This window comes from Nannospalax galili, unplaced genomic scaffold (genome assembly GCF_000622305.1).
Source record: "Nannospalax galili isolate Female #2095 unplaced genomic scaffold, S.galili_v1.0 scaffold1430, whole genome shotgun sequence".
Taxonomy (NCBI): domain Eukaryota; kingdom Metazoa; phylum Chordata; class Mammalia; order Rodentia; family Spalacidae; genus Nannospalax; species Nannospalax galili.
Window position 1 is genome coordinate 1,014,015 of NW_008329126.1, and position 12,357 is coordinate 1,026,371.

A 12,357-nucleotide genomic window follows, 5' to 3' on the forward strand; every position below is an offset into this window, starting at 1 on the left:
AAAATACATTTGGGCATGGTGGCACACACTTTTAATTCTGACCAGCTGGGGCTACAAACCAACCAACCAAACCATTTTCTTCTCTTTAGGGAGCTTGTTGGCTGTCAGACTGCCCTTAATCAGGAAAGAATCTATGGTCTTACTTTTCAAACCTGCTTGTCTAAGGTCTGTTTCAGGTTTAGGAGGGAATTCATGATGGGAATGCATGCCAGCAGGAATGTAATTGGTCACATTGTATTGGCAGCCAGGAAGCAGAGATGAATGATGGTGCTCAGTTGGCCTCTTCCTTTTACCCTTTTATTCAATTCAAGACCCTAGTCCATGGGAAATAGACCACTGTATTTAGGATGGCTTCCCCCCCTCAGTTAATCTCTCTGGAAGCACTTCAGACATGCCCAGAGGTGTGTCTCCTAGGTGATTCCAAATCCAGTCAAGTTGACAATGACAGTTAAACATCATGCCTTTCCTTAGAGTATATGGAAAAGGTATTTACTAATCTAATTAATTTTTTTCCTAGTCTTTTAGGCTTATTTCAGGTTATCAACTAATTTTCCCCGTTACATTCCTAATTTTTTAATGCTCAAATTAAACATTTTCAAAGAAATATAGCAAAATAAAAGAACAGTCAAAATGGTAAGATTTTATGGGGTTGGAGGGATGGCTCAGTGGTTAAGAGCACTGGCTGCTTTTTGAAGGACCTGGTTCAGTTCCCAGCACTCACATGGAGGCTAATGACTGTCCTTAACTCTAGTTCTCCAATTCCAGGGAATCCGATGCCCTTTTCTGGCCTCCATGGGCATTGTATGACATGGGTACATGTAAATACATGCAGGCAAAAAACTCATACACATAGTATAAAAATAATAAAATACATTTTTAGATGGTAAATTTTTGTTAGTAGTTGAAAAAATATTTAGCAAACCATCTCTTCATAATTTTCTATATTACTCAAAATATTGTATAATTAAAAAATTAAAGAGGGCTGGTCAGATGACTCAGTGGGTAAAGGCATTTGCCAGCAAGCTCAAATTTGAGCTCTAGAATCCTTGTGGTAGAAGGAGAGAAATGATTCCTAGAAGCTGTTATTTGATCTCCACATGTGTGCTGTAGCACACACATGCACACACAAACACACTAAGTAAGTAGCTAACTAAATGTAAAAAAAGTGAAAGAGACACTGTACTTGGTGGCACAGGATGATAGCACACTGTAACAATTAAATGATAATTAAGTGTGGATACAGATAGGCTGAGCAGTTTCAGAGCTGAATTTCTAATATCCATTATCCCCACCATTTCACCCCTGAGAACATAAAACAGAAATGAAATCACGATATCAGTCATGATATCAGCTAGTCTTTAAGCTTTAATTTATATTACTTTTGAGCATTCTATTTGAGCATTCTTTTTTTTAAAAAAATGTGTAGGGTCATGATGTAGGTTCAATGCATTTCCACCAGAGCTAAAATGACAATTGAATATTATAGGAGCAGTAGGGAAAACCTACCACGTCAAATGGGGGAAAAAAGAGAAGGAAACAAGTGGATTTACCTCATCAGACGGGGATTCAAAAAGCTTGTTTGAATGGTAAAACTGCTGAGAAGGAAATATCCTGACACCTAGTGCCCATCTGAAAAAATGAAGCTTTGGAGCCACTGTAATTCTTTAGCATGATAGCTTGTGTGCAAGTAACTATTAAAATGCATTCACTTTGGAATATACTCCAAGAAGAAAATTTTGAGAAAAAAATTTTATGCTATGCAAGAATTCTAGACTATGATTACCACTCATTTTGGGGGGTGTACACTCTCTACCTAATTATTTTAACTACTTCTAAAATATGATGTTTTCTCATTTCAGTTTTTCATTATAAGAGCGATGGGAAAGAATGTTAAAAGCCCATGTTCTAAAATATAAGACAAACAAGAACTTGATGTCTGCCAGCACTAAAATTACTAAGAGTTGCCTCATTGTCCAATTTAGACATTCCTGATCTAGTTCACCTAACTGTAAAAAAGAAATAAAATGAAATGCTAATGGCTCATTTCGGAACAAGTAAAAATGTAGCTTCAAGAAAGCCAGGCTTTTCCTTTGTCCTACTAGGCAAAGTTAAGTTGTTCTCTGTCAGGCTGTTACAGCACTTGGCTTGATCTCAGTTGAGCTTTTTAATAACAGAATTTAGTGTGAAAAGCAGCTGCACTGGATTTCGAACTGTTACTCAAAACATTCCCACCTGCAATTACAGCTTCCACCAAATGATCACAATAGGTTAGCAAACTGGCAGGAAAATGAAAACAATTCCTCCAACACGGAGAAGTAGCAAAGCAGCCAGGGTGGATAGCTGCAGCTCTTCTGTGCCCAGGCTCAGCACACATTCATCTTGCTGTGTATTTACATACATTGCTCATCACTTTAGCATCACACCAGCTAGAAAGGAAATCAGTTTAGTCTCTGTTGCAATCACATTTTCCTCAATTTTCATCTTTACTTGAAACTATTAAGAAAATCCTGGGTAACTCATTTTTAGAGCTATTTGCAAGTAATGTAGTTCACAGATTTGGTCTACATCTTTATTCCTCCTCTAAACTCATATTAAATGCAATGCCATTCAAACCTGACAATGAGAAAAACATGTCCTACACTTTTCATTAGGTATTAGGTGGCATTCCTTTAGTTACATGCTTCTTTATGCGGAAGGGACACTAGGAAAATGCAAAGAAGAAAGTAGCTAACACAGGATCCTAAAAGCTCTTTCTCATGCTTTTTAACACAGACACAAAGGTTCAAAATGCTGGGCACATCTCTGCTGAAATAGCCAGTATCTCCCTCAAATGGTAACCAAGTTACCTAAAAGTAAATGGAACTGAATTGGCCCAAGTTCTGGTCCTATCACCATTTCACCTATTTACTGTCCTAGGAAAAAAACAGGGAAGAAAGGGTGGTCACCAATATGTTCAATGGTCTGATAAGTACGTTTTCTGCCTTTGACTCTTAGGAAAAAAAAAAATCTCAATTCATGGGAAAACTCTGCAGGAATTTCTTGTTTTACTCTCATTCTTTATATTCACGTGCTAGCTTTTAAACCCAGAAACTCCCATCCTTCAAAGTAATTCAATACCACCTACAATGATGACCTGGTAGAGCTGTCACTTTGGAGAACACCACATTATGATGATTTAATGTCTGTGTAGCATCAATGCATTTACATTGAGTCTTGACTCTCAGAACATTAACAGGTCAATTTTTTATTCCCTTTAAAATAAAACAATTTCTCAAGGCCCTGTTCTGATGCCTATTCTCTTTGGGAAAGGACAGATTTGCTCCAAATCTCATCAGTGTGAGCCCTTTTTGTTCTCCTCACATGATTCTTGGGATAATATGCAGAGTGCTAGGCTCATGACAAACCTGTCTCTTTGGCCAAAGAAAATTAAACTGTAGTAGCTGAAAGTCAATGTGCCCTGATAAAACTGGGCTCAGCATGAAAATACATCCTACTGATACCTCGTCATCTCTTACGCATCTCAGAGTTCTGACTGCTAAAATTCCATCCTTAATCAGTCTCTCAGTGGATATGCTCCATTGTATGTTTGAGCTACTGGTAGCAGAGTTTGATACTACTACCTTAACCTCATTCCAGTCATGCAGTGCCCTATAATCTAGCTAAGGCCACTGACTTTACCAGCCATCCTGGGCATCAGTCAATAACTGTTCAAAAAAGAACACCAGCTTCACTCTTCCCAGGTTCAAAAGCTCAGAAAACAGCAAGCTAACACTCAGACTAAAGCCTAGTCAATCATCTGAAGAAAAGGAAAAGAGAACAAAGAAGAAAGAAAAAGAACACAACTAAGAAAGGAAAAGAAAGAAGAAAGTGAAAATTGACATAAACTGTTAAAACCTGGGCAAAGGGAAACCAGCTCACTGCAGGAGAGGACCACATACTGCTAGTTACATATACTACTGAAAGCATTTCTTTCCCACCAAGGTATGTTAGGGTTAAAATAAACCTTTAATTTTTTTTTTTTTTTTGTATTTGTGTGTGTGCGTATGAGTGAGTGAGTGAGTGAGTGGGTGTGTGAATGTGTGTGTGTGTGTGTTGTGTGTGGTCTTTGGGTACAGAGTTCCGTATAATAAGACTATTTGTATTCATACTGGCAGAGTAAACACTACATGTTCATGCCCAGGCAGCTCTGTGCTTGTAATTTCAGCAAGAACAGAGCTCTGTCCCTCTGGGACTTCACTATTCCCCCAGTTTCCATTCCCTCAAACAGAATGAGGGCAGAGAGAAAGCAGAAGAAAGAGCATGGCAAGAGGCTTCACACAGCACTGCAACTAGTTTTCACGTGGTCAAAAAAAAAAAATCTCATTTTGTGTTTTAATTACATTAGTTAAAACCATTTTACTCTCAGCCCCATGTTCACAAGGGCGCCTTCCATTCCTGAACAGCTATTCAATGAATCAGAATTTAAGACTAGCACAATGAGGCTTTTCTTTTCTGCTGAGGGGCTTGCTAAGCAGGTGCTGTACACAGCAGCACCAATCTCTGCTTCAACTTTATGTGTTGACACACATGTATTTACTCTGGGCAAAATCTGCATCTGCCTCCACATCTTCTTGTCATTTGTTAAAGTACTAGATTCAAAGAACTTTTACAAGTCTAAGCCTTTCCATCTGGTACAATGCTTGCTTCCATCTTAACACTCAATCACCCACTCTTGGCAGCTTATACTGTGTTACTGAAACAGCCACGTTCCTTATACATAAATAAATTTTGAAAAATATACTGAATAAAATGGAAAAATTTGCATATTATCTCTAGTAATCAATTGGCTTGACTATGGTAAATACCATAGATAAAGATTATTCTAAGAATGAGTTTATCTAGGAATTATAATAAGAGTTGCAATAAAACACCTCTATTTTTGGTTTGCTACTATTTTTTATCAAACTGTTATTGTACATCAGAAGCACCTGCAGTTACTGTACATTAGAAGCATGGTGAAAATCAGAAGGACTGCAATGCATGTAGAGTGTAAGGGTACACAGGATGACTTATGTCATTATTAATGCAGTACTATGTAAGAAAGGTTACCAGTCCTAGAAAATGCCTTCTGGTTTTTTTCCCCCACCCTTGCCTGTTCTGTTTTGAGATGGTCTTTTGTTGGCCTTGAACTCCTGATTTTTCTGTCTCAGCCTCCAGAATGCAAGTGTGTGACATCATACCTGGCATTTTAAAAATAACTATCATACCAAGAAATTGGCTGATGTTGGGCATGCTGGTGCATTCCTTTAATCCCAGCATTCAAGAGGCAGAGAAGCAGGCAGATCGCTATGTGATGGATGCCAGCCTGGCCTGCATATCAAGTTCCAGGCCAGCTGGGACTACAGAAAAATCCTGTCTAACAAAAACAAAAAAACCACCAAAAAAAAACAACAACAACAACAACAACAACAACCCAAATAGTTAAGCATAGTGGCACAGGCCTTTAATCTTAGCACTCAGGAGGCAGAGGCTGGAGGATCTCTGAGTTCTAGGCCAGCCAGGGCTACATAGTAAAATCCTGTCTTTCAAAAAAGCAATTCCCATTTTTTCAATGCTGGACCTGGTGGTACAGGCGAATCTTTGTGAGTTCCAGGCCAGTCGTTCTATATAGTAAGTTCCAGACCAGCTGGGAGACCTTGTCTCAAAAAGACAAAAAAAAAAAACCACACAAGTTTCCCATTTTTATATTTATTTATTGGTCTTTTGAGACAGGGTCTCCCTGTAGCATAGCCACAGCTGTCCTGGAACTCACTATACAGACCAGGCTGGCCTTGAACTCACAGAGATTTGCCTGCTGCTGCCTTGAGTGCTAGGATTGAAGGTATGCATCATCATGCCTGGTTCTATTTTTTTATTTTCAATTTTCTGGTTCTTATTGTGCCCCTTTAGGAAGAATATATTTATTATGTTCACAATAGTATCAAATCAAATGAACTGAGCCTGGAAAAATGATACTTAAAAATCTCAAAATTCCAAACATATACAAAATAGAGAAGAGACTCAATTCTCGTGAATCTACCACCTAGCCTCAAGTATGAACTCACCAATCTAGTTCCATCTGAACTCCTACTTTTGGCTCTCTTTATTTTGCAGAAAACCCTAGACCTTGGTCATTTCATCTGTAAACACACTAGTATGAACGTCTACCAGAAAATAATACTATTCTTCAAAAAGCAAAATTGCAATACCATTATCACACCTAAAAAGTTCACAATAATTCCTGCATTTGGTCTATTTGGTGTTCTTTCATAGAGAGACTATTTATGAGACTATTTAACAACAGCTGTCATGAAAGGTAGGTACTTGTGGGCAAAGGGAGAGGGGAACAGTCACTTGCCTCATTTCCTCCTGGAAGCCTGTTCATGTGGACCAGCTGGCCTTGATCGTCCAACACCAGTTCAGTATACGTCAGAATGTCAGAAGGCAGAGGCGGTGAGGGAAGGAATGCTTGAGAGGACATAGACTCCCAGAGTTTGATGAGGGACTAGTGGAAGAAAGAAATTAGACTAATTAGTGACAATTAACATTTTAATATGGACAAAAATAATCTAAGAGTCTGTCAATCTGATTTTGCTTTCCTTTCCAAGTATTCTACAGAGAGAACCACCATCAGACTAAATGCTCCAGCTCCCATTCTCAGCAAACATAGATTGTAACTGTTCTTTTGTTTTTCTAAGACAGGCTCTCACTAGACTTATAACTGTTTTCATAAAGCTTAAGTTAAAGCCTGGCCTTGAACTCACAGAGATCCTCCTTGCCTCTGCTGGGATTAAAGGCATGTACCACCAAACCTGGCTGGCTACACAGCATTTTTAGCATGTCAAAAGTCAGGTGCTTTCCCAACAAAGTCAAACTACTGAGTGACTCTGAATCAATACCAAAGTATTAATACATATAAAAGTGAAAATGGCTCAGCGGTTAAGAACACTGATTGTTCTTGCAGAAGACCCAGGTTCAAATCCCAGCATCCACATGGCAGCTAACAACTGTCCATAACTCCAGTCCCAGGGGATGACAGCCTCTTCTGTTGGTAGGCATTGCATGACATGGGTGTACTTACCTACATGTAGGCAATACATGCATACACATAAAATAAAAATAATAAATAAAATTTTTTTAAAAAGTTAAAAAAAGAAAGTGAAAAGTGCTAACAGTATTCCAGGAAGAGTAAAATAAAAACTAGATAAACAGCACTCTCTCCTCTTACAAGTGTGTGTGTGTTTGGCAGTGGGAGGTGAGGGGAGAATCCTAGGGAAGCCTGGTAATAGAAGACTGTCCACAAAAACACAGGACACTCAGCTAATCTATGAAAGTCAGAATAAGCTATCTACTAGAGGTTCAGGGAAGAATCCTTTAATATTTTCATAGTTACTGGCCCATACACAGGAATTAGCTAAGATGTGTGTGACTTTTTATAAGTCTACCTCAATCATTCTCAAATTTGAGAAAACAGGCATACCTATATCCATTAAAAAAAAAAACAACTAAGGTTCCTATTTCCAATTTCCTATGCAAATAAACTGCTTATGAAGTGGGAACTACTTCAGTTCTTTCTTTGCCTGTCTTAAAGCATTTAAAGCCCAAATGATTCAAGTATACCTGCGTCCCAACTGTGTGTTCCTGTCTATTGTACTGGAAGAATAATGTAGCACTGACACTGTGCTCTGAACCAACACTCAGCTCTCAGGTTAATAATGCTACAAAAGGGAAATGCTGAATGAAGATAGCTGTGTTTCAAGATAGAATGTGCAAATAAATGGTTACATAAAGATAACTTCTTGTTTTTGTGAATCCTATAGGAATCATAGACCACTTACTGGGTCCACATGCAAGTATTACTTTCCTAAGATTCAAATGTGGTAATGCTAGTAGTATTGACTAGGAACCTTGAAAAATCCTATATTCATAGATTTTTTTTTTAAAAAAAAGACAAATTCATTATTCTTTTGATACCTTCTCTATCTGTTGTATTTTCTGCTGGTAATATACTGTTTTGTTTTGTTTTTTTCCTTTTTTGCCTTCTATTGATGGAAAAAAAATCTGTAGCATAGAGAGGATTTATCATATAGATCAAGGAATTTATTTTCATACAGAGGATGAGCTTCACATTGTCAGATTTTCTCATACTAGTTTTTATTCAGCTACCTTAAAGTTCTACCTTAAACTACATGCTGTCGGCTTGAGATCCACTTGTCTGTGCTATCCACACTGACTCTCCCATATTAGCCTAGGCTAAGAGACCCAGGTTATCTTAGAAAACAGGAACATGAAAGCTAGAGTTCCATCCCTCATCTTAATATCCCTAATGTGAACACAGACTTAATAAATATATATGCTACTTCTGAAAGGTCATTGTAAACTACTGCTATAGGCATGTGGTTTTGGTTTACTCTCTTCTACTCAAGAGATTTCTATTCTCACCATTCTTCCTGTTAATTCATAAAGAACCATCCAACACCTGAGCTAGCAGTCATCAAATCTTGAATGAAACAGAAATGAGAACAGCATCAAGTCACTCCCCGTCCTTTGTGAGCGCCTTTTTCTAGGCAAAGGTACATCTGATAGAAATTCAGGAAAACTGTGTTTCCTTAGAACATGCCAGAACTCTCACCCACCAAACTCCTTTACCTGTCGAAACATCTCTGGGATATCATATATATATGTTGTTCCCAAGGACTGTGCCTGAAACCTCTTTGACTGAAGGAGGTCTTTGGTCACATATGGAGTGTTGATTAACATTCCATGCAGTGGTCCCTGCTTATCTCCATATGCTTGAAACATGATCTATGAGGGAAAAAACAGAAAAGCATGGGAAGTTAAGAGACAGAAAACTGAAATAACTGCTTATAGAATTGTTTCCCATAAATGTTATTTCTTGAAAAAAAAAAAAAAAAAAAACCTTGGTGGGGGGTGTTGAATAGCTGAGGCATGCCTCATGACATGGGTATCTAATGCTCTCACTTCTTTACATGTCAACCGTCTCCAAAAAAGTGACATGTAACCAGCCATATATACTAGGCTGCACTCATTTTTGAATTATTCGAAATCAACAAGAAAGTACAGTATATATTTTGCATACTGCACAGACTGATGATACTTGCTTTTTAAAGTAACTTAAATCCCATATATTAAAAAATGAAGTATGCCAACTAACTAGACTAAGCAGTTGTCATATTTACAGTAAAGAAAAGCTATGTACTAAAGAGAATTCTTGTTCTTAGGCCAGGTCAAAACTCTACAGATTGATCAAGACTTAGTCCCCTCAACTACAAGGTGCTTCATAAGTATTATTAGCTACACAAAAGCTTCAAAGATTTTTGCCAGAGTGGATTTCATTCATCCATCTAGTTAGTTCTTCTTAGATCATAAGACACAGTCTACAGTAAAATCACTCCTTTTATTAAATTATATATTAAACTATATATATATTTCTGTCTAGTACACTCTCTACAGCTAGTGAATTCCTGCAATACACAGACTGTCACATAATGAAACCACCACACCAGTTTTTAATCATTTTTAACTCAAATATTTCTAGACAAGTACTTCATACTCCATATATTTAGCTAGTTTTATTTGCTCATGAATATTTATAAGGGATGCCATTATTTCAATTCAATTAATATTTATTGAGTGCTCAGAGGCTGTATAACACTAAACTAGGCACTTTATATAAGAACATATAAAATACAGATTCCTAATACACTGAATACAAATGCAGATTGGGATAAAGGGGTATATGTATATCCACATATCTGTTTGTACCTAAATATAAGCACAAGTCTGCCATTAATGGAAAGATCTATGGACCTGATGTACAGGCACAAGAATGAAAGCAAGCACTTTCCTAAATCCTGAGGATAGTTCAGCCAAGTGAATCCTCAGCCTGTTAGTTCAGAGGAAGAACAGTCTTCTGAGGAAGGCTCTTAAGGTACTAAGAAGAAGGTAGTATTCCAGGAAAAATTTATCAAAGGTTGTTTAAAGGCTCTCACAGTGCAGCTCCCAGCCCTCTTCTACAAGATCAAGGGGAAAAGTCAACTACACGGGAGATGGAAGTAGTAATGACTCGAGACTAGAAGAAATAATAATGCTTTTTAAAAAAATTTTTTTTAATTTTTATTTATTTTTATTTTATGTGTATGTGTGTATTTCTTGCATGTAGGTAAGTGCACCCGGGTTGTGCAATGTCTGTGGTGGTCAGAAGAGGCTGTCGGATCCCCTGGGACTGGATTAGGGACAGCTGTTAGCTGCCATGTGGGTGCTGGGATTCGAACCTGGGTCTTCTGCAAACAGCCAAAGTTCTTAACCTCTGAGCCATCTCTCCAGCCCCAAGAAATAGTAATGCTTTAACAGACTCAAAGTGTTTTAGTATGAGTACAGCATGAGAAAACTGGACCCATAGGAAGATGACTGAATCAAAGGAAGAAAAAGGGGAAAAAGCAGCAGGTTGAAGCCAGTACGATGGCTTAGCCAGTAAAGGACCTGCCACCAAGTCTGATGACCTAAGTTCAATTCCTGGGACCCATGGTAGAAGGACAGGTGAAAGCTGTGGGTATGGGGTTTGAAACCTTGCCAAGCTCCGAGATGAAATCAGGCTGGTCACAGTTAAGTGTGCACTAAGGAAGGAGGCTGGAGAAAGCTGTCTGGGTATATGTGTACTGCTTCTAAAATTTAAAATGGTATATAACCATTTGGTAGTATATCAGTTTTTTATGTCAAACATATCTACTATGGATCAGTAATTATATTCTTATGAATTTGCTCAATAAAAATAAAAATATATCTATGCAAAAGATTTGTAAATGAATGTGCATTACAGCTTTACGCCCAACAGTCCCCCAACAGGTAAACAGATTAAATATTTTGGTAAATCCACAAAATTGAATAATATTCAGCAACAAAAAGAAGCATACTAATAGTCCATATAACATAAAGCCCCAAAACATTATGTTAAACAAAACAAGCCAGATACAAAATAGTACATATTGTCTGATTTCATTGACATGAAATTATAGGACAGGCAAAACTAATCTATATTGACAGAAAGCAGATTAGTGGTTGCTTGAGCTTTGAGGGGTGATGAGGCGTTCCCTATCATGTAATGATGGTCACACAAGAACATACAACTGTCAGAATTAATTAAATCATATACAACAAATGAGTCCATTTTGGTACATGTAAACTATACCTCAATAAAGGTAATCTTAAATTGTTCCTTCTCCTTTACCGTACACATTGGAAATCAGTTCGTTTATATAACAGACTTCCCAAATCTCCTCTTTCCACTAGGACTGTTCTGACATTGCTCATTGCTGCCTGTAACACAAAGACTATACAAGGAACATGAAACAAAATGAAGCTCAAGCCAGTTAACCTTGCTCGGCATTGGCAGAATGAATAAATAATGTATGAGGGCAAGAGGTTGGTAGCAATGGCTCCTAACGGAAGCCTCTGAGTGACCAGCTATCTACCCTAAGTTCCATTTTCTCCTATAATGAACACAGTAATTAGAAATTGGTAGAGTGTATGTTTTACAAGTTCATGAAAACAAGCATATTTGATTTATGCATTTTACCAGAGGCTAGCAACAGGGCTTCTCTTAGAAAACAATCTCTGGCCTACACAGCTGACTCTCTTAGAACATTGTGCTTATTTTACTTTATGTTGGCTCTTATTGTACCATGGAAAAATAAATTACTCATCAGTCTTTTCCTACTGTGTTGTACATTTCTTGAGGAGAGAATGCTTTGTATCCACAGTACCTGGCAACTATAAGTAGTCAATAAATATTAAATAAGCAATTGAACAAATAATAGACATGGTTCTATATTATCGTAAATTCATATAATGATTTACTAAAGAAAGAGAGAACACCAAGCAGGCACTGGGAGTGTGGAAACTGTGCTGGTAGTCAGTTCCCACTTCCAGCCATGCCTGACCGTTCATAATTTCAGTTCTAGGGGATGCAATGCCCTCTTCTGGCCTCCCCAGGTTTGCTCAAATGTGGTACACTTACATACTTGAGGGCAAAACGTTCATACACATAAAATAAAAGTAAATACTTTTTTTTTTTTTTTTGGTAGTTTTTGAGACAGGGTGTCCCTGTAGCCCCAGCTGTCCTGGAACTCACTATGTAGACCAGGCTGGCCTTGAACTCACAGAGATCCGCCTGCCTCTGCTGGGATTAAAGGCGTGAGCCACCACGCCCGTTCTGTAAATATATTTTAAAAAAACATTTTAAGCCGGGCCTGGTGGCGCACGCCTTTAATCCCAGCACTTGGGAGGCAGAGGCAGGCGGATCTTTGTGAGTTCGAGGCC

The 12,357-nt window shown here is 38.0% G+C and overlaps 1 protein-coding gene across 5 annotated transcripts in view; it reads right to left on the bottom strand.

The window, feature by feature from the left end:
* Acaca (acetyl-CoA carboxylase alpha) overlaps positions 1 to 12,357 on the bottom strand; it is a 284,858-nt gene that overhangs the window by 89,332 nt on the left and 183,169 nt on the right. For all 5 annotated transcript variants that reach the window (XM_029562520.1, XM_008831314.2, XM_017797626.2 and 2 more), the window contains 2 exons: positions 8,668 to 8,823; positions 6,377 to 6,523 (listed from right to left, as the gene is read on the bottom strand). In XM_029562520.1, coding sequence (XP_029418380.1) covers positions 6,377 to 6,523; positions 8,668 to 8,823 — 303 coding nt within the window. The remainder of the gene's footprint in view (positions 1 to 6,376; positions 6,524 to 8,667; positions 8,824 to 12,357) is intronic.